This window comes from Drosophila melanogaster, chromosome 3R (genome assembly GCF_000001215.4).
Source record: "Drosophila melanogaster chromosome 3R".
Classification (NCBI taxonomy): domain Eukaryota; kingdom Metazoa; phylum Arthropoda; class Insecta; order Diptera; family Drosophilidae; genus Drosophila; species Drosophila melanogaster.
Genome location: NT_033777.3, coordinates 18,199,607 through 18,221,491, shown reverse-complemented (window position 1 = coordinate 18,221,491; position 21,885 = coordinate 18,199,607). Strand labels below are relative to the sequence as shown.

General features: G+C 45.1%; 5 protein-coding genes across 7 annotated transcripts, besides 1 other annotated feature; 1 reads left to right on the top strand and 4 right to left on the bottom strand.

Annotated features, from left to right (window-relative positions):
• Positions 1-18: 18 nt before the first annotated feature.
• CG7988 (uncharacterized protein) lies at positions 19-966 on the bottom strand. The gene is made up of 2 exons (NM_142434.3): positions 792-966; positions 19-728 (listed from the first exon to the last, which is right to left on the bottom strand). The coding sequence occupies exons 1-2, from the start codon at positions 932-934 to the stop codon at positions 41-43; spliced, it is 831 nt and encodes a 276-aa protein (NP_650691.1). The 5' UTR covers positions 935-966; the 3' UTR covers positions 19-40.
• CG7183 (uncharacterized protein) lies at positions 793-3,345 on the top strand. Of its 2 annotated transcripts, NM_142435.3 has the most exons (2): positions 793-942; positions 1,129-3,345. In NM_142435.3, exon 2 carries the CDS (start codon positions 1,269-1,271, stop codon positions 2,973-2,975), a length of 1,707 nt encoding a protein of 568 aa, NP_650692.2. In that variant the 5' UTR covers positions 793-942; positions 1,129-1,268; the 3' UTR covers positions 2,976-3,345. The 2 variants fall into 2 exon arrangements, with proteins under 2 accessions (NP_650692.2, NP_001262701.1); NM_001275772.1 differs by lacking the exon at positions 793-942 and having other exon boundaries at positions 1,225-3,345.
• Positions 3,346-3,477: 132 nt separating this feature from the next.
• On the bottom strand, positions 3,478-5,350 carry CG14314 (uncharacterized protein). The gene is made up of 5 exons (NM_142433.2): positions 5,052-5,350; positions 4,802-4,965; positions 4,608-4,741; positions 3,900-4,545; positions 3,478-3,840 (listed from the first exon to the last, which is right to left on the bottom strand). The coding sequence occupies exons 1-5, from the start codon at positions 5,193-5,195 to the stop codon at positions 3,612-3,614; spliced, it is 1,317 nt and encodes a 438-aa protein (NP_650690.1). The 5' UTR covers positions 5,196-5,350; the 3' UTR covers positions 3,478-3,611.
• A 944-nt stretch (positions 5,351-6,294) lies between these two features.
• Positions 6,295-6,412: a mobile genetic element.
• A 78-nt stretch (positions 6,413-6,490) lies between these two features.
• On the bottom strand, positions 6,491-21,635 carry CG7985 (uncharacterized protein). Of its 2 annotated transcripts, none has more exons than NM_001275770.1 (4): positions 21,516-21,635; positions 8,331-9,083; positions 6,894-8,277; positions 6,491-6,826 (listed from the first exon to the last, which is right to left on the bottom strand). In NM_001275770.1, the coding sequence occupies exons 2-3, from the start codon at positions 9,081-9,083 to the stop codon at positions 6,904-6,906; spliced, it is 2,127 nt and encodes a 708-aa protein (NP_001262699.1). In that variant the 5' UTR covers positions 21,516-21,635; the 3' UTR covers positions 6,491-6,826; positions 6,894-6,903. The 2 variants fall into 2 exon arrangements, with proteins under 2 accessions (NP_001262699.1, NP_650689.1); NM_142432.3 differs by lacking the exon at positions 21,516-21,635 and adding an exon at positions 21,052-21,187.
• CG44158 (uncharacterized protein) lies at positions 12,210-12,713 on the bottom strand. The gene has a single exon (NM_001275771.1). It carries the CDS (start codon positions 12,551-12,553, stop codon positions 12,272-12,274), a length of 282 nt encoding a protein of 93 aa, NP_001262700.1. The 5' UTR covers positions 12,554-12,713; the 3' UTR covers positions 12,210-12,271.
• Positions 21,636-21,885: the final 250 nt, after the last annotated feature.

Sequence of the window (21,885 nt, the reverse complement as noted above, 5' to 3'; positions counted from 1 at the left end):
ATATGAAAAAAAACGTTTAAAAGTCCAACGCTATGATCATTTATTCAGATTCAAGCTTCAGGGCAGCAAGGCTCGTCTCCGTTTCCGTGATCAGTTCATCCTCGTTTACCTTCAAGGGAGCACATCGTGTCCAGAACGCTTCGTCGTTGCTACCGGGCAAGGATTCCTGGGGGAACGTGTGCAGCGACAAGTCGTTGAATACATTGTGGTGCTCGTAGTCATCTTCCAGCGGAGTTTCTGTACAATGTTCTACTATTCTTGTTATGTGGTCATCCTGGTTTCTGGGCGTCATGGTCAGCATTTCGAAGCTATTCGAGATGAGAAAAACGTTGGGCAGTGTCTCCCGCTTCCAATTGGACCACAGGATGTTATGCATCAGAGCGTAGGGGCAGTGTGGCAGATAATAGAGCGTGGGCACCGTCGCCTCGTGCTTGCCCGCGCAGTCTTTGCTCATTATACAACCGTCGAACAGCCGGATCAGTTCCTTCTCGCTGTCTCTGAAGACGGGATCGAAGTACAAGGCCTCTCTGATCTTGTGATGCCGATGCAGTCCAATCACAAATGCAGCCTGATGCAGGGCATGGTAGGTGCGGGAGAAAGGTCCCAGTCCCAGGCAAACAATTCGCTCCAACGGTTTCCTAATGCCCTCCAGTTGCTGCTGCAGCGCTTCCATGGCCACCAGAAAGTAGTCGCTTTGGCACATCTCGGTGCACAGGTTCTCAAGGCGCCTAGAAGTGGATTTTGTTTTCAGGAAAAGGGCTATGAAAAACACAACAATATGAAATACTTACGGCTGAAATTTCTCCACATTCACATCCGGACAGTCGATTAGGTAATCGCTTTCGGATTTATGGCGATCCCGCCGCCTCAGGCACTTACGAGCCATCCATTTCTTGCGCGTTACCACCTGAAAATCCTCTCCAGAGTTCGACATTCCAAAAGGTAAATAAACACGCTTCTTCTTTTTCTTGTCACCACGCTTAGTGTGGCCGTATTTGGTACAGAGAAAAAACATAAGCTAATAAGTGGTTTATTAAATTATTTTGTAACTTTAATTTATTGCTTTAATGTGCTTCTTGTATCAATATATATCTGTTATCTAATGTTTTGTTATTTTCTTTAAAACAGCATAATATTGTGGACAGTCCTAATGAATAATTAAAATTATAGAAAGTATCTCGATTTGTTTTGTGCCAGTGTATTTATCAGCTGTTGCTTCTGCAACTTTATCTCACAGCTGTATTTTTGTAGTTATACTTTTGTACGCAATGAACGATCCAAACAAGGCTATTAGTGTGAATCTTTCCTCGCTGCTCAGCCTGAAGGCGGAATTGCTGCGGAAACAGCATGAGGTGAGGGTGGCCAAGGCCACAAAGGCATCCGCCGCCGACTTTCGCCCCACCAAGAGCGCCGGCAACAAGGAAAAGTCCAGTGATCAGGGCTACAAAAAGGTCGCAAGCAGCGACGATGGTGCCAAAGTGTACGAGGCCGAGGACCATGCTCAGTTGGAGAAGTCACGGCGCATCCTGGAGGCCAAGAGTAAGTTCTACGACCGGATGAGCCGCAATGGAGGCAGCCTCAACTCCGATGACAATTGCCTGGTGATGTTCAACCGCAAAAAACAGGAGGCAGATCGGGAGCCGGAGCAGTGCACGCAGAGACGTGAGTCCCGCCAGCGACTGAGTAGCAGCAGCAGTTCCAGCCAAGATGAAGAAGGCCACGACGATTTAGAGGTGGAGTACGTTGACTGCCTGGGACGCACCAGAAAGTGTTTGCGGAAGGACTTGAAGGAGGCCAAGAGACGCGACAAGCAACTTGCCGAGAGCATGCCGGAGCGCCTAGATCAGACCAAGGCCAACTGGATGATAAATACCAAAGGAAGCCGCGAGCTGAATAGTAACCACAACAGCGATGATGAGTCCTTCATTGGGCCGCGTCCAACGGAGAGCGTCTTCAGCGAAGCCCTGTCCACGATGACGAAGCACGACGAACAGCGCATGAACTGGGAGCGCAAGGAGCAGGAGAATTTTGAAAAGCCTGATGTCCACTACCAGGATGTCTTCTTTGACGAAGCGCGCACCCACGGTGTTGGCTACTATGCCTTCTCCACGGACGAAGACGAGCGCCGACAGCAGCAGTTGGATCTGGAAAAGGCACGCCAAGCAACGAAGGCTAAGCAGATGCGACGAGATGAATTGCGCGCCCAACGAGACCGTCTCGTGGCGGATCGCGTGCTGGCCGCCAAAAACAGGATTCGAGAACGCAACGGCTTGCCACCCATCAGCGAGGAAGACTACCTGCGGGAGGAACAGCAAAAGAAGGACGAATTGGCGAAAGAAGAAGCAGAGCTAAATCGGGCGGAACAAGAGAGGAGGGCAGCCATCGAGCGTAAAAAAGAAAAGGAGGAGGCTGAACTGGAAGAATTGCGCAAGGAGCACGTACGCGATTGGGACAAGAACAAACCTGGTGTGCGCAAGCTAGCAGACTCGGAGAGCGCAGAACCACCTGAGGAGGAGTGGAAGTACAAGGCCGAACGCCTGCCAATGTCCCAGGAGGAGTGGAATGAGAAGCAGCGTGCCCAGCGGCATGCAGAATTTGCGCCCATGCCAGAGCCTGTCCCCCTTAAGCGCAGTAACTTCAGCAGCATGCCACCGCCTATGGTGTGGAACCGTGCCCAAGAGCCGCAGTTCCACAATTTTCACAGCACAAAGGAGGAAAAGAAGTTCCAACGACGGAGCTACAGTGCGAATAACGAAGACGAAGCTGATGAACAACCGAGCACATCCAGTCGTGGCATGGGTGCCGCTATTCCTCCGCCTGCTGGATTGGATGACAGAGCTCCACCAGCGAAAAAGCCCAAGTCTCAGGATGACCTGGAGCGCTCCATCGAAGCGGGTCTTAGATTTCTGCGTGAGAACTGCGACAAGGGCGTCCTGGGAAACAAGGCCACCTGGACGGCCAAGGCGGATTACTGAGTTAAGGAAAGGCATACCCTTCATTTATAGTTTATTACTTTGTGTAAAGAATACTTTAGAAAAACACAATACGACTAGACAAGCTTTCTATTGTCTGTTTTTTTTTCGGCCTAAGTTCAACAAATGTATTGTTAATTTTAGCTACGGCTAGAGCGAATAGTGCTTTCTCACAATTCCTGTCCAATTTAAAAGCCCTGTGCCCAATTGCATTCCGTCTAGGTAAACGCAATGGAAACTTAAATTTTCCGAGAATACCCACTTGGTATCATGAGTTAAGCGAAAGACTAAACAAAAAACATATATTATTTACTATTTTTGCAACGTTCTGTTTGCTCATCTAGCAGTACAAATAAAAAACTAATATGAGAATAAATTATTCATACGGAAAAGTGTTAACTCTGACTACATGAAATCCAACCTGGGACGCAGGGTCAAGGAATTGGATGCTACAGAAACGTAACATAAAGGTAGCGGTGGTACCCTAAACGTACAAAGTCTTGCTAAGTTACTGATAATTTTTACTATCTTGCATACATATAACTAAGGGTTAAGTGAGCATCAACTGGAGCACGGTGTATTGTTCGAAATTGGTGTTTTGGGCTGACAGCTAGTGTTCCATTTCGATTGCAGGGTGGCCTAGAGCATGTCCCGATCCACCATATCAATGACTATCTCCGACATCTTCTGGCGGCACAGGTCGTTGGGTGGAAAGTTAAGCGTGGGCGCGCCCACATCCTCCCCGAGTTCATCGCTTCGATCCAAATACATATCGGGAGCATCCTCCGAAGAGCAGGTGCTAATAGGCAGGATATCCAATGCCAAACCAAGTGCAAAGCGTCCGTATGTCTTCAGCTCCTCGGCAAAACTATGGACATATAAAACATCAATTAACTATTTTAACTCTTAAAAAAATCATTTGCTTACAGATCCTGCAGCTTCTGTAACGTGTCGCAGTGGTCCGGCAAATTTGTGCAGAGCATTTGCAGCCATCGAAACAGCTCCTCCGTATAGATCTTGAGCAGAGTCTGCAGCTGAGCATCGCGCATTTCCTTGGTGGTGCAGCAGTACAGCAGATTGGCAATGTCCAGTGCGATCGAGCTGTAGCGTATCAGCTGAAAGTCGAGCAGCGCCACCTCAAGCACTCGGTGTGGATCCTCCGGATCATAGTGGTACAGAAAGTTGTTCACCCAACAGTCGCCGTGGCAAATGGCCGATAACGGCGACTCGGTACTGGCCAACTTCACCATCCGACCGAAGAATGAGGAGCTTTCTGCGAATTTGTTCATTGCCAGGACATACTTGGAGTCGGGGGGCAGCACCTCGGACACCATCTGAATGGCGTTCTTGGTAAGGCGTTCGTAGTAGTTTCGATACCAACTCGTATTGGCCGTGCAGAATATGCCCTCACTGATCATGCTGCACAGATTGCTGAACTCCAGCGGTTTCTCGAACTTGTAGGCTAGACTAAGGCCGTGCAGCTGGGCCACCTGCAGCAGGACGGACTGCGTCTCCTCCAGACTGAGGCCTTTGTGGCGGTCGGACATCTGAAAGCCACGTTCGCGAAGATCCTCTACGGAAAATGTAAATTAATTAACCAAATAGGAATCCCTAGTAAAGGCGAGAGGTAATTACCCATTATGAGCAGATCATGCCTAGCTGAATAGCACTTGGGAATGGCATTAAACACGGGTGTGTCCTGGTTCGTTTTGCTCGCCTGGAACTTGAGCAGTTCCGGCATGATGGTGTTGTAGAACTGCACCTCGTTGCTGTGGAGAATGGGCAGGGATTATGACGCTATTAAGGATGCACGGAATTGGAGCACTCACCGGAAGAGCTTGTCGCTCTTGTAGGCCTCCCGCGCGACTACACTTTCTGGCATCACCTTGCAAATGACGTTCTGTTCCCATTTGAGACTCCTACGCTTTCCGGTCAGCTTTATGCGATAAAGGGCGGCCGTATAGTTGTCACCCCGGTCGGAGCCCTGGGCCAGCTGCAAAAGTACATATGTATATGTAGATAGGTGGGTGGAAATGATTTCATAACCGAATGTTTGGTGCTTGCTCGAAGTGTCCTTACCTCGAAGGCATCGATCTGCACATCCGGTTCCACGTGCTTGAAGATGTCTTGGAACACCTCGAGCGAGAGGATTTGTTTGCTCTCCACGGCGTTTGCCGCTCCCAGTCCGGTAGTTGTTGTTGCTGCTGTCTCCGTAATACCCATTTTTCCAAGGAGTCCTGCGGAGGCTCTTACAGTCAGCCTTACTCTCGATCCTTTGCACGAACACAATATTTATTGCTTTATTGCAGAAAACGCACTGCTCTATTTAGTTTTCGGTTTCCCCTTTACAGTTTATTCATCGATTTTGCGCAGAAACACATGTTTCTTTTCGCACTGCTACGTGCCTATGCTTCTTCTTCTCTCGCCGTATCCTTTCGCCTTCGTGCTTTTCCTCCCGTTCGTGCATTGCGTGCCTTAAAGCGCTTCCAATACGAAATTTGAACTGTCCATACCCAGCACGCACATGCAGGAGGAACATACTCCATCACAGTTAATAGCTGGCATCTTGCATATCAAATAAACGCCATATTAAGCTCTCCTCTCCCTTTTTTTCAGAATTTGTGCAAATTTTCTGTATAATTGTAGTACGATGAGTTCAAGCAGTGTAAATGAGTCCTTGTCTGAAGGATTTCGCTCTCCAAAAACGATCCCATTGCAAATGCAAACCGAAATCCTGTACCAATAGGAAGAAGTCTTGAAGCCGCCAGAATTAATTTTCAAGGCGGCAAAGCATGAACAAAAAATCCTTTTTTGAACTCCAGAAGCTTGGACCACGCATCGCGGCCTCACGACCTCATCTTCTTGTCAATATATAGGTTTTCAATATAGATTTTTTGTGACTGCTTCCGGCTTTATTTATTTGGCAAGTGGCTTTTATTTTGTGTATTGTCTCGAAAAATCTTTTGCTGGCTAATTACAATAGATATGATAATTCTGACAAGTTTTGAACTTTGCAACTAATTGCACCTTATTATTATTCATTTCGTAGTTGCAGCCCTGGTCTTACGTTATGCGATATATCGTTACGTTGCGATATAAATACATATAATACGTAATGATTGTTCAAAAAGTTCTTGTAGGTATTGAGATACGTTAAAAAATGAATATAAACCAATTTACTTTATAAGAAAGTGTAATAAAAGTAATGAGCATCCGTTCATTCATTCCTTTTTTAATACACATATATTTCAGAAAGAACTATGCAATTGATTATTACCTTTTTACGCCCGTTACTAGTAGAGTAAAAGGGTATACTGGACTAGAAGTGTTTCCGACCATAAAAAGTATATATATTCTTGATCAGGATCAAGAGCCGAGTCGATCTGGCCATTTCCGTCTTTCTGTATAAATGTCTACAAGGTTCAGATTCAGCATACAGATTCTAGACACCTACGCGCTTTACTAAACGTTTTTACTAAAAATGCGTTCAATTGGAAGACGGCAATAAGAGGTTTTTTGATTTATTTTTTATTACAGTATGAATATGTTCTATGTTTGTATAATTGAGCCGCTGCTTACAAAGTAGTCTAGAAAAAATGAACATTTGATGTTATTAGTATTACAAGTGGCTAATGCTACCATTATGTATGTATTTTGGGCCGAGAAGCCGCTGCTGCTGTTAACATTCGTATTATCCTGGCTTATAAGCCACAAGATGCTGGGCTTGGGCGTTTCGAACGCCATCACTATGCGAGTAGATTAAGATCCGGAGCAGGAACTGCCAGCCAGTTGGCGATTAGTCCATTAAAGCAATGTAACTCATATTTGGCCCGAGGCCAATTGTCAGATTTTGGCTAAAAGTTAAATGGTATGGCATTATATTTCAGGTATACTTAAGGTAACTGCCAACAGGGCACTCACCTGGCGCCTCTCATTGTTGCTCCTGCTGATGCGTCACCAGTCCCATGTCCTCCTGCACTTTCAAGGGCAGAGGCAGTGGTCTCTGTGGCCAAGTGCGTCGCTGGAGCAGCATTTCCGCCCTGGCCAACTGGCGCTGCAGTGCCTCGATGGTGGGATAAATGTGCTGCTCCACAAACTCCGTCACCGTGTACTCGTCGTATACCTCCCACAGCAGCTGCTGTGCCTCCCTCGCCATCGCCCGCAGCTCCTCGATCAACATCGGCGTCCTCGCAGTCAGTTCGCGCACCCTCAGCGGCGAACTGAAGTTGTGCCGAACATTGTAGTCGGAGAGCCAGGCGCTCTGGTCCCGGGTCTGCTGCAAATAGAGTCGGATCTCGGCCAGCTTGTCAAACAGGCGCAGGGCATATTTGAAGACCAGGTGACCCGGATAGTTGCAGACAGCAAAGAGCTGACTGTGATGGGCATTCGGATGCAGTTCCAGCCAGGGTCGACCCGATCGCCGACTGTCCGGCTGGAAGACGCACTGCAGCACACGCAGCAGCTCATTGTCCCGCGGATTAGTGCTGAAGTAGCCCTTGGAGACGGTCGACAGCGACGTCATCAGACTGGGAATGCCTACTGGCAGAAGTTCACAGAGTACTGCGAAATGATCATACCGCTGCCATCCGGTCAGTGCCAGACCTCTTAATCCCTTTGAAAAGCGTCCGCCTTCCTTGGCGATCACTGCCAGCCATCGGATGTTGTTCTCAAGATGATGCTGCAGCGGCGGCACCAACAAGCTCTCACCAAAGGCTCCCTTAAAAGCCGACGCCGTCCAGGCGCTGGGAAAGACCTTGGCATAGGTATCCCACAGCTGTGGCTGAATGAATCGGTATATGTCACTGGCATACACCCAAACCATCGGCTCCACGTAGCTGCCCACTTGCGAGTGCTGCAGCTCGCTGAGGGACATCGATCGCAACTGGTCGTCCCAGATTACCACACCCAGGTGCGGCCACTGGCGGCGAATGAAGTGCGCCATGCTTACCACGTGCGAGAGGAAGAGCTCACTGCGTAGCCTCTGGCGGCATGTAGTGCACTCGCCCATGCGCTGCACCTCGTCACAACCGATGTGAATATGGGTGAACCTGATTCGCGCCACGGGAACGTTGGTGGCGGGCGTCGCCTGACCCAAGCACTGCGAATGCAATTCGATCACTTGGGTGAGCATCTGCTCCAGCAGGGCCATGCTCTGTGGCTGGCTGGGGCAAATCGACTGTGGACTCTCAGCCAGCTCACGCAGCTGCTCGAAGCCCGAGAGTTTGAGGACGTATTCCATGTGCCCAAAGGTTTGAACGAGAGGCATTACGCTCAGTCCATGAAGGGCAGCGCACTCGAGGAAGTCCTGCAGAAGAACATATATTAGATATATCTCAGCCTAAAGATTTCCAGACTCACCCGCAGTTCGTCCTCCTTGTAGGCATTGTGCGCGGCCAGCGGCTGAAGAACTCCGCTGTAGGGAAACATGTCCTCGTACTCTATGAGCAGACCAGTGGCTCCCAGTGCCCGCAGCACGGGCAGCAGTTGCTTGAGAAAGCTTAGCTTAGGCGGAGCACCCTTCAAGTCCAGATGAACGAGACGCTCGGCGGGAGCTCTCGGACCATCCGGCCCGATGCCAGCCACCACCGGCACGCCCATCCTCTGAAGCTCGTGCTCGTACTGAGTCTGTCGCTCCGCCGAACTGAGCATTCGCTCGTCCTCGGCATTGGCGTTCAGTTCCTCCATACCGGCGTTTCTCTGGCGCTGCTGCTGCTCCAGAATCTTGAGGCGCTCCTGCTCGAACAGGAAGCTCTCGGACATGGGCAGCGGCGCCTTCTTGGCCTGTGTGGGTCGCAGGGAACGCACGTTTCCCAGCCGCTGGACTGGCGATGGCGATTTCTCGACAGCGTTATCCTTGAGCCGCTCGGCACGCAGCACCCGGTTTGCCTGCTCGATAAGCTTCTGGATGATGTGCACCTGCTGGTAACCCGTGGACTGCTGCTGCTGCTGCTGGCGCTCAGAATTGGAAATGGGGGCGGCAGGAGGCTGTGCTGAGGCTGTCGTATCGATTAGTATGGCCCATGTCCAGAGGCCGAGAAGCACCAGGCCAGACACGACGAGCAGGAAGGAAAGTTTCCGGCGCCAAATAAATATCCAAAGATTTGAGTGCATCTACAGTACGGAAAAAATATGGTTGTGTAAAAGAAGTAATATAATAATGATGCAAAACAGGAAGCTATAAAAGAGATACATTTTATATTTAATATTTATATATATATGTAAATATTTTCTAATAATTTGGGATAGGTTTATTTGATATACAAATTATATCATAAGTTACAATGTAAATAGTAGCATAGTTTTTTTCATCAGTGTGACGCTGTGGCAAGTCAGCCACTGCAATGCTGCTGAGTAAAAACTTGCATCACTTTTCATAAATATTTGAAGATCCAACAAGTAGCCCCCGGAGTTATGCTATATAAATCCGCCCACAACCGGCGCCCCCAGCCGCACGTTACTCATACGCCACCGAAACGGTCTGAGCAGCTCATTGAGGTTGAGTTAAGGGCTCCTTCCATTGTTCTTCTTGGGTTTCCTTGTGGGTCTTGGCTGCCGCCTTTGTGTTTGCCCAACTCCGGCGGCTGTGCTCCACTGCGGTGTACCAAAGTGGATCAAAAAAAAAAAAACTAGAATATATTGTACTTATTGCAATGACTCGCATATTTAGATGTTACTAACACGTTGCGCTTATTTCGGGAATATTGATCAAACTTCGGAACTAAAGTGATTAACTTTCTATCCTTCACTCTCTAGTTTTTAGTTTCCTAAATTACATATAAACTTTAAGTTCAAGCATATTGTATTTTAATGTGCACTTCATTTTAATACTCAGCCATAAAGTTGATATTTACCTGGTCTAGACCACAGGTAAATGGAATGGTCTTAATGGCTTCTCCTGATAGTTTGGTCGCATTCGCATTAAATAGGCACAACGGACAGCTTATTTAAATGAGCCTCCAGCCGAGCCATAAAAGCAGCCAGCCAGCTAGGCATCCTCGCACAGGTGGGATATAACGCACAAATAGTTGGATAAAAGTGCTCGATGGAGGCTCCGAGGCTGGTTAGATGGTATCCTATCCTATGATGGCACAGCCAGCAAAACTGGCACGGTTCGACAGGCGATAAATGCAAGTGCTCAAGTGGAAATGTGCAGCTGTCTTGCTGGCGGAAATTGAATTGAGTTTTCACTGGGCTACCGCCCGCTGCCAGTGGGCGGCTGAAAGTGGGCGCCACGTTTAGGCAACTACCCACTTGGATCGCAGTTCGTGGTTGGGAACTGGCGGTTGGGGTGATTCGTGGCTGCCGGCAAAGACAAACGCGAAATGGTTTCAACTCTTTGTGGACACTTGTTAGTCGGTTGAGTGAAGTGGTTTGCTTGAATCGGCGGTGTGACCACCGAAAAGGTGAACTAATGAGAAGTTTGCTATCATTGCTAATGGCGCAGACAAATGTTGACATTGCGTGAAAGTGCTTCAATGAAGTTTAGATATAAAAACAGATGTTGTAAATATACCGTAGTATATTCACATAAATATTGATATTAGATAAAATAATGATTTAGTTGCCATTACTATTCATATTTGACTACATTTACATTCAGCTAAACTGACAAACCACATGAAATTAGTGTTTTAAGCATATAATCCTCATCAAAATTTGCATTCGACAAGAGCCAAAATCGAATGACGATTGCTGACCCATTTGGCTTAATCCACACATTTGCAATACTTCGTTCTCGATTTCTTCTGACTTTCCAACGCCAGTTGTTGCCAAATTTGTACACACGAAAACATTTTCCTTGGGGCAAACAAAACGATGGGAGGTGTCGAATGTGGAGGAAGGAAGGCCTAGGAATCGTGTGGGTTTCTCCTTGGCATCTCTGTATTTTCCCAACCACAACTACTTTGAATGTATGCTCTCGTTTTTCAGTCGCTTTGTTGCCTGATGTTCTTGCCAAGGATGCAAAAATAGAGAAACCAGCTATGCAAACAGAGGCGCCCCCAAAAAAGGGGTACGAGTGTGTTGTGTTATGAGGCAGAAAAATGCCCCTTTCCTCAGTTTTCACTTCTAATTTCATATCCATTTGTACACGATTCAAAAATATTTATTGCTTAAAAACTAATTTTATTTCTATGATTATGATTAACTATAAAAACGCTTACACAAACGCCTCTAGTTTTAGTCAGTTTTAGTACTTTAAAAGTCAAACATAAACTACTCTCATAAGAAGCTAAGTGCATTTATTTTACACAATTTCACCAGTTCTTTCTCCCAGTGCAGACAATTCACTTTCCCTGCTCGTTACCGACAGATCCTGCCAAGAAACGGTCTCGACAGGACAATAGATCGGTGCTAATTGCCTTCGTTTCATCAGACACGACTGAAAATAGTTCGGTGCGACTGTTTCCCAAATTAAATGTAATTGCACCGCAAAATCGACAGGCCAATTTGCAGACAGGCAATTCACGGCATCCCTGGCCATTTCCTGACTGCCAGTGACCTCCACCTCCATCCACTCATCCTCCTGCCCCACATCCACCCACTCAATGGTGGAGCGGCGCTAGAAATAGCAGCCATGTCCTGCAAAGTGTTCCGCACACCGCACAATTTGGCAGTTTGCCAAAAAAAAAAAATGAGAAAAACACGTCTGAAAAATGAAACATGAAAAACATTTAAAGCGCCCACTGACGAACCTAAAAAGGCACTCAATTCGCTGTTTATGGCCCCATGGCCAGCACTCGTATTCATATTCATAGTTTTCAAAGAGTATATTGCAAATGGAACTATTGAAGTGGGTTAACAATAACTTTGTTTAGTATACTTTCCAAAAATATAACGCATTTAGCGTTTAAATATTGCTTTTGTTTAAGTAAGATGCGTAATTACTCCAATTTAATCTTAAATCTTAAATTGTGCAAATAAAGTGCAGCATTGCACTTAAGTTAAGGCGGTGCTGCGACTTTCCATTTAGTGGCTCTCGCATCGCTTTTATTGCATTCCCCGCATTGCATTTTGAGCAGAAAATTTGCCTGCCACTGCAACACAAGTGCAAGGGAAGGAGGGGGAGGAAGGAGGAGGAGGAGAAAGACGAGATGAAGGGAGCGAGAAAGCCAGGCCAAAGCTGCCTTAACTTGGCTTTAAGGATACAGTTGCCGGCGAGGCCATAGCTCACAACTCTGGCCACTGTAAAGAAATCTACACGGTGGGAAAATATCAGTCAAGCGTTTGAATAGTTTTATTGTTACAAATTTGAATTCCAATCAGATTTGCAGATTTAAGTTATTCCCTTTTTTTTTTTGCTAGAAATTATTATTAATTTCTCTGCGCATATTCCGCTCGACATGCAATTTGAAAAGCATCTGGTTCTGCAGGTAATAGGGATTTTCATTGGGTCCAAGTTCCGGAGAGTATCCTGATACTACAGATACCCGAGCATCGGTGTCCTTTAAACACGAAATGCTGCAGCTGCTTCTACTTTCGTCATTCAGATGCTTGTACTTGAATCGTTTGCTCGAAGGCCCGAAATCGTAGGGTGAATCCTCTTCAGTCCGTCGTTTCAATTGATTCCAAAGTTGAGCCATTTGACGCACTTTTTTAAGCAGTCTCGTTGAATCGTTCCAAAGCCTTAGATTTTTATGACTGCTTACTGTTTTTTTTTTTTTTTTTGAAATTATTAGCACTGTCAATTTTAACGCAAGGCTTCCTATGTCATTTTGTTTTCATTCAACTAATACATATAATATTCCCAGATTATGTTTTCTTTTTCTCTCGGTGCAAATCGCTGCGTTTTAAGCAGGATGAGCACTCGTGCTGGCAAAATATTGTGCTACCTATTGGCCTGAGGGCCATAATCGGCAATTAGGCCATTTAACGCCCTATTAACGTCCATTAGCAGTCGGCCATTAATGGACAAGCAGAGGAATATCCATCTTTAACCCATTTTGAGTGCTTAAGATGCCTCGATGGGCACTCCAACTAGTTTCATCAGCTGCAGAGTGCATCACTTCTCCACTGGAAGGGAATAAATCGAAATCGAAAAAAATGAACAGGATGCATGCCGATGCTGGCTCTTGAATTAGGAATCGCTCGATGGGAATGATGGGTGGGGATTTTCCAGTCGAAATCAAGAGCAATGGCTGCCTCCACGGATCCCAAAACGAATATTATGCAATCAGCAACAAAGCCTCTATTTATAAACCAGCAGAAATGCAATGCCATAAAGCAATTTAATGCCGCCATAAGCCCTGCTATTTTGTTGCCAACAGAATGGCATGGAAAATTGGCAATCAAATGTATGCAAATACATACATATCATTCGCCAACGAGGCCGCCACCTCCCACCTCCTCAGTCAAATTCATAATTGGCAAAGCAAACAAACTGTGAATGAAATGAAAATGGGAGCAAATAAAAACTGGTAAGCGAAACTTGTCGCCGTAATGAAAATATTCTGATGAACTGTGCATTTCCACTACCCCACCACCCAGTTTTTCCTCAACTCAAACTAACTGACAAAATTGCCGTGCTGATGCGAAACTTTCGCAGAGCTACGAAAATTGTCTGCATTCCATGGGTCCAGTCTTAATAAAAACGTTGTTACCTACTTCATAAGTAGATTATAACTGCAAAAGTTTACAGCGAAAAAAGCCAGCTTCGTGGCGTAAAATCGAGGAGGGAATATCGAGGTGGAATTAGAACCGAGCGTCCGTGCAACACTCAGTTTGTCCGCTCAAAAGCGCTAAGCAGCAAAAAGCAAAAAGCAAAAGCAAAAGCAAAAAGCACAAGCAAAATAGCAGTAGCAGTAGCAAAAAGCAAAACTGTCACAGCAACAGCTGCTGTGCGAGTAAAAACTGAATCCATAAAAAAGTTTCAGATTTGAATGCCTCGACTATGGGACACCATAAAAGAAACGCACTCCACACAAAGTTGACACATGTAAGGAATAAAAAAGGAAACTTTCTTAGTACAACATCATCTACTAAAAGCATTAGCATTATACAATTTCATAATTAAACCTCTTGAAAATATGCATAAAATGGCTTAAAACGCCTCCTATTTCATATATTTTTATATAGTTTTACATACTTTTGATACTTTTGCCGCAGCCCAATACACCCGACGACTAATGGGTGCAAAGAAATCACGGCAAGGACACGTAGCTAAGTGTCTCGCCTCAAAAAAGGGACCCTCAACGACGCCGTGTTTATAATTTGAAATGATTTTGTACTGCATTTTACTGCCAACAAAACGGGTGACAGAGCAAAGATAGCGGACGTGAAAAAGGGGGGAAATTGAATGGAAAAACGTTCGCTAGCCAGCTGGCTATACATTTTGCCTAGATAGTCCTGCGAGATATAGAAAACATGGAGTCCCCATACAACAGGATACACCATAGATACAGTTGTGGTCAGTTATTGTTTATCCGGGTGAGATGTGCTCAAGGCATCTCAACTCAACGGACAATGTCCTTGCAACATAGAATTCAATCACAATTTACACATCACATCCTGTATCGCACATCCTGCTTCCCACATCCTGCATCCTGGCAGCCAGTCAGGCACATATGCTCCATCGATTTCAATTGCATTACGGGCTTTACTGTGATTTATGAGTTTCTCTGGGTGACAAATAAATTGAAATTGACAAGCGAAATTAGCTTTTCACTTTCACTCGCCTGAATTTGGATTTTAATTTCAAAATACAAAAGTCAAGATGTTTGAAAACTTTGCACAATGTGCTTATTCAATAACGAAAATGACATCAATTAAAGGATTATCAAAACGGTGTCACACACTGTGCCTTATAGCCATTTATTTATTTAAACTTAAATGTATTTCAAGTGAAATTTTAATTGCTGAAATGTCTAAACAATATTCGAACCAAAATGGCTTAAATTGAATGGCACAGCTTTCGCCGTTTTTGGCTTAACCGCATAAAATTGTTGCTAATAAAGTTTGTGCGGCTTTTGCTTGTATGTATATATATAATGCGAGCACAACGCTGCGTATGCGTAATATTTATTTAGCGATAAGAATGCCGTGGCCTGGCCATGCAAACATTTTGCATCATTAATTCCAAATGTCAGCGAAATGCAAAAGCAAGTCTATTTGCTTGGTTGTATGTGTTCGTGTTCATTTTGCTGTTTGCATTGTGCAGTTTTCAATGCTGCATTTGCGCTCGTACAAGTTGGTGAAAGCCAACTCTAGAGTCGCCTTTCCCGTAATTCCCGTAAAAGCCATTAAATTCTCTTATTCAACAGGACACTAAAATGCAGTCCAACCTGTGCCCCGCCCCCTTCGGGTGCATCGCCCGATGCTGTGTGCTGACTTGTCGACTGATGACAGCAAATGACGAGCGACGACAACAAAATGTTTACTAATGCAGGCCCAAAGCACTGCCCAGCAAAAGCAAAGTGTTGGCCCACATTTCGGCATTTCCAGTGGGCGGAGGTGAATGGTGAATGGTGGATGAGCATATGGGCGATGCCCTTCTAACCAGGCAGATGCTGTGACATCGCTAAAGGAATGCACTCCGCTGGGACGCCCAGGCGGCTCATCCAGCCACTCGAACGAGTGCCACCGAGCTCTGATTGATGTTTATGAATTATTAAGCAACTGCACACGGATAGCAGCTCAGCTCAGCTCCATCCGCTTTCAATTCCCGACGATGACGACGAGTTGATGGATGCGAAATGGAATGGTACTGGAGGGTACTGCTGCAATTTGAGCACAGATTGTTGCAGCTCCAGATTAGAAAGCTTAAGGCCCTGGTAAGAACACACATAAGTGTAACTGATTCAGTTGTACGACAAACTCAAATTGAGAGCCATTGGAACCACTTAAAATATAAAATCTTTACACGTGTTACTCGGATATAATAGGTTCGTTAAAATGCTTTATGTAGCACATAGGAAGAAGCATTTTAAAACCCATAAAGTATAAATATTATTGATCACTAACCAAGTTGATCTGGCCTGGAACAATAAAATCTATATATCTTGTCAAATAAATAAAGCATCGACCAGTCACAAAAAAACCATATTTAATTTTCGTGCGTTGTTACCAAAAAAAATCCCCGTGCAAACAACACAAGCTCATTTTATCACAAAACGACTTCAAGCCGATTAAAAATGTAAGCACAGGTCCTTTAAGGACACAACCATAACGCACAGATTACATAAAATGGTTTCCAGTGGTCTCGCATTTCGATTAAGTTGCACATCAATTGAAAAGTCCACAAAGTTCGCATAAAGAACGAGTTTTAAGTTTGACAAGTCGCTAGTGCCTCGATGCCCTTCTTTCACGCCGACCACAATGAAAAACTTTTCTAAATATTCTTACATGCATGGTATTTTGGGCTGACTTCTAGCCAAAGGGCAACCAGAACATGTCAAACACTTCAGTCCAACTTTTGGCCAAATGTTTAGATGGCTTCGGGCATTAGCTAAGATCAACAGAGTGTGCCAAACTGTTTGGACATTTTTCGGGGCGATTGAATTTGGCAAGACTAGCCTGAATTTAATGAGAGCACAAGTTCTGGATGTACGAGTGTGTCCACAACCGCATCCTGTAATTTATCTAGTGCAGTGCAGCAGAGCACACAAGCAAACGCTAAGCCAATTAATCAAAGTCAGCCCGTGGTGCAATGTCGGCCAACACGGCGTATGCGCAACTCCGGTTGAGCTGTCACCCGCACACTTCTGCTGCCACTCAAGCCGCTCCTCTTCGCCTTCCACCTAGGATGTCTTACAAATTAATTAAGCCAAGATGGGCGGAATAGGATGGGTTATGGAGAGGAGGGGGGGGGAAGGAGATTAGCTGACGGAAGTGGGCCAAAGCCAAACCCAAAGCCAAAGTCAAATGTAACTCGTGCTAAGCCAAAAACCCATTTAAGTTTAGACAAACAAAGCGGATGGCACTCAGTTTCCATATTTTCCTGCCTTTAGCCACATTTGCATAATTCCCAGCGTCCGCATGCAGCAATTAAAATATTTTCACTAATTTCATTTGGCTAAGCGAGCATTACCATGGAAATTAGAACAATTCAAATGTTTTAAGTGCAACGCCAAATACCCAACCCTTTGCGCCTCCCCCCACAAACTTTGCACAAACATTCCCACCCCTTTTGCGATTTGCATTTACATTTACATTACATTTAAATGGGAATGCAAAATGTGTGAGCATCAGAAATGGCAACAAATAAACGTAGGATTTATTTCAACACTACGAAGCTGCAACACGCTGCACTTTGATTTTCATTTGCATCAAAACAAACATGTGGTGAATGCTTCGAGCGATTAAGTTTTAAATGGTGCAAATGGATATGGTCAATTTATTGCTGAATAGTGTTTAATTTAATTAAAGCAATAACTTGAGGTAGCTTCAATTGAATATGTGCATTGTATTTAATATCTATGAACCACTTTAACTATTAAGTTTTGCTTATGACTTAATTTAAAGTTCTTATAGAGTCCATCTTGTTTACATAAGTAAAAAGGTAAGAATAAGCAACAACAAGGGATTGTCTAGATTACTTTCTATTCCTATAGCGAATGCCGCTTTGAATTGAGCTCCTTGGCTACCAAACCAAATAACGAAGTTCTAATGCCAAAGACAAAGTTGCAACTATGTAAATTGGAGCAGGACCGCTCCATTGGGGGTCACGAAATGAGCCTAGGCAACTTTTGTCTGCGGCCTGCACGACTATTGCCAACTGGTGCCAGTTCCGCTGGTGTCCATGCCCATGCCCATGCCCACGTCCATGTCCCTGCTCCGCATCGCAATCCCAGAACCAATTTTACACCCATTCCATTTTGCATGCGAGAAGAATGCGGCGCATTTTGCATGCCTTCCAAATGAGATTCCGCTGCGAACTTAATGCTATTGTTGCATGTTGCACGTCGAGCTCCCTTATCCACCGTATCCGCCATATCCTGCGCATCCTGCAGCACGTCTCGCTTGTTTACACTCGCAATGTTTTCGTTTTGCCTGTCACCGTCTGCCCAAATACCCGCAGTTGCTGCCTCCTGCTGCTCATCCTCGTGCGACGCCCCGCTGATCCACTCTGCATTTAACTCCTCCCCACTTCAATACGCACTCATGCAAATATAATCGGGGCACACGCACGGCGCTCTCTTCACCATGTGGCTCCTTTGCCATTGCCTTTGCCGAGTCCCCCTGCTATCCGCAGGACATGTCCCCATGCGATGTCATCGGCAGAGCGCTCTAAATAACTTTTAAATGAAGCACAGGATGCATGCATGACCGCCAAACAACTGGCCACAGTAAGCCAACAAATAGTGGGCACACTGAGAATGCTAAATTCAAGTATTTACCGGGACTTGGATCCTCGCCAGGATGTGGAAATATATGAGTTCTTTAGGCCACTGTTCCATTTGAGTGTTCCCAAATTCTTTGATTTTCAATTCATATGGATCATGGGATTGCTTTGTATTGTAGATCTCAATACGTATGGCATTGAATTGAAATATTCCATTCATTGTTGTTTTACGTTTCCTGAGCTTCATTTCGGGATATCCTTCCTTTCGTGTAATCCTTTTGGACGCCGCATTTACCACATTTCCTCGTCCGCAGGTTGAGTTTTTTCACGCATGAATGCTTTAAGGGTTCTCTGCACCGCCTCTGCCGAATTTCTTTTAGAATTCAACACAATTCCACTCCGACTCCGCGCACCTGGACATCCTGGCCATCCTGGACAGCAGGTCTCTCATGGGATGGGTTTCATTGTTTTAAACTATACACCGTCTGCAGGGAGATGTATGCGTGTTGGAACTTTTTTCCTTTACCCCCTGCTCTGCTCATGCGTTTATGAAAATTGTAAAAATATACCGGAACCTCCCCCGGTTTTCCCCCATTTTCCATTTTCACCCACAACTTTGGACTCGCTTGGCGGTGGCCAAAGTGTGAATGTGTGAATAAATAAGTTGTATGCGAGTGGGCCAAAGTTCCCCAGAGTTGCGGTGGCTTATGAAATATTTAAATGTAATTTTGGCGCGTTAATCAAAATTAAGTTAATTAACTGTGTCTGCGGCGCGTTAATTAGGCCATATAGTGTATATGCAGATGGTAATCAAGGAATGTCCCCGATGAGAAATCGAGATAGCGTAGTTATTTGTGCACAAACACTTAAGAATACGGCTGAAAGAAAATCTTCTTGTGTGCATAGAATATATGTAGCCTACTTTTAAGGGCCTAAGATGTATAAAGAAGACCATTAAAGGTCTTATAAATGTCACGAATACTCCTGATTAAAGGCTTTTCGAACAAGAGATATTTTGACCCTTTACGAATATTAAAGTAATCCCAATGCCAGTCACCACCACACAGGGTATTAATATGTTACTTCGAGCAGCTCGTAGGGGGCGGAGATTGTAATGCAGCCGTTGGCCCGTTGCCGCTTTTCAAGGCAATTGAATTACAAGTGCAGCAACCTGAAAATACTCCCAGCACTTGTGCTGCAAGACGACAAAGGCGGAAGGAGCAGACGCGAGGGGAAAGAAGAAGTATGAGCCATTGGAAGGCAAGGCGGAATCGGAAACGGATACGCCTGCCACCGGAGTGCGGGGCTTCATAAATCCTGACTGGCAACGACCACAGCACCCGACAATCCGCATACCCCACATCCCTTCATGTGGCCCGATCCACTGAAATATGCTTGCGTCAGTGCGATGCCAAAATCCGGCTGCAGCTGCTCCACCAAACGATACAAGGCGATACACGAGTGAAGGTCCAACGGAAAGTAGGTACTTATCCCCATACACAAATTATTCGCTCTCATGCGCTTAATCCGCAAAAAATACTATAGTCGGACTGCTCAAAGGGGGATTTTTCTGGCAGTCCCACTTAATTGAATAATAATAAAGCGGATCGAGAAACGAGTGCATCCTTCATTGTATTTTTGGAAAAGAATTAAAGCTTAAAGAACTGTCCTTTTCTAGCCTTAAGATCTCTTATAAGATACAACTAAAAAGGGCCAAAAATTTCAAGGTGCTCTTTAAGGAAGTCGCACTGTAAGTGACGAACAAAAAAGGACTCGCACCATCATCAGTTTGCCATTCCATTCATCGGTTTTCTACCTTTCTCTGCTGCAATTGTTCCCTGTGTTGTGTCTCTGTGTGCGTTAATCAATGTGCAGAAAGCATTAAATTGCCAAGCAATTAGTTAGGGGAGAATAAAAATAACAAGTTAATGCCATTAATTAAAGCTTAATTCAATTACACATAGTTATGAGTCACTTGGATTATCGCACAGCACATTAAACGTAAATTAATACAGATTTGTGGTCCCAACTGGCGAGCAACTTTTCCACTAATGGCGACAGCAGCAGATGCTGCACATGCTGCATGCTTCAGTCCTTGAGAGCAATGCAACTCAGTGTTTTCGATTCGAAATGTTTCTAATTGAATGGCCCGGCGAACGGGTGTGCCTGTGTGTGTGTGCACTTTGGGTGGCTGGGGGCCAGAATTTGCCAACAGTGCACAAAACTAATGTTTGTATGCGAAAGTCAACAGGAGTTTGGAAGCCCTAGCCACAAAACACACCGACATCAGCAAAAAAAAAAAAAAAAAAACAAAAATCTGATTTCGATTCGAATTTAGAGTGAACGGGTGAGAAATGCGACCCTTGGGAAATGTCGCCCTCGATTTTGACAGAATTAGTAATGCAAAGGGATTACCGGGCAAGCGATTTGCCCAATAAAATGTGTCAAATAAAAGTTGACAAAATGGTGAATCGTTCGGTAGCTGCAAAAGCGACATTATTCATTTGGTAAACGATTGTCCTCTGGGGTGTCTCTTGAAAAATAAAAAAGAAAAAGAAAATGGGGTGCACAATCTAAATGTTCCATTTGAATGCCCAACAGATTCGACACTTGAAAACTGGCAGACTAAAAGACCGTATGCAAAATAGGCAAAACTCTTTTGCTATAAAAAACTTGAATGGTTTAAAGTGCCTTGTGGGGGGGGGGGGGGGTACCATTAAAATTCGGTCATCACGTGCTCGTTTTGTAAGTGCAAAGAAAAAAATACGTTTCATTGGTTTTTCAACCATTTTCGAACTTAACTGTTAAAGCCGTTTAATCCGCTTTCCTCTCTTGAGGGCCAGTCAATCAACAGTCCATTTGCTTCAACTGCATGGCGTGGAAATCGCGCGAATTGCAGAACTTTGAATTACAGCAGGAAACCGCAGCGCACGTAGCGCAATCGCGAGCAGTTGCAGTTGCACTAAACCTCAGCACTGTTTATGCCTCGGATCTCTTCAATATTGCTTCGCTTGGGGGGTTTCCATTTGGCGGCAAGCGGAGGTTCTTGCGCACTGAATGCGTTTTGAACAGACACTGTTATTTTTCGAGCCCCAAACATAAACAAACGGGCGTCTGGTCACACTGCCGCTGTTAACCTAACAGCACTGCAGTTGCGGGCCAACAACAATGTAAATGCATATACATGGAAATTCGCCGGCTTTTGTAAGTCCCCGCCCAGCAGTTTAGGTGCAGACCGCAGTCTATAATGCAAGCAAACAACTTACCCATTGGCAACTTAGGTAATCGTGAACTCTTTATCATTAAGGCGTACTATTTTAGCATTTAAGATATATTTTATCCGCGAACTTCTGTACGGTCCTCCTTGGTGAATTGCCAACTACGCTGCCAGACACCCTTAGGCGACCGTGGCAACGCCAAATGAGCTTTTTCCAGCACGCTGGCAGCCCTGTCATAATTAATCGATAATATAATTAAACCTTAATAGAATTTAGCTCATTTAATCACAACCTCCCATTTATTTCATATAAAGCGTACTGCTTAACCTTTACCACACCTAAATAATAAATATTCATTTATTAAAAGCACTGAAAATGGCGTGCTTTTAGTAAATTTTAGTGCGTTTCTCAGCTCGCA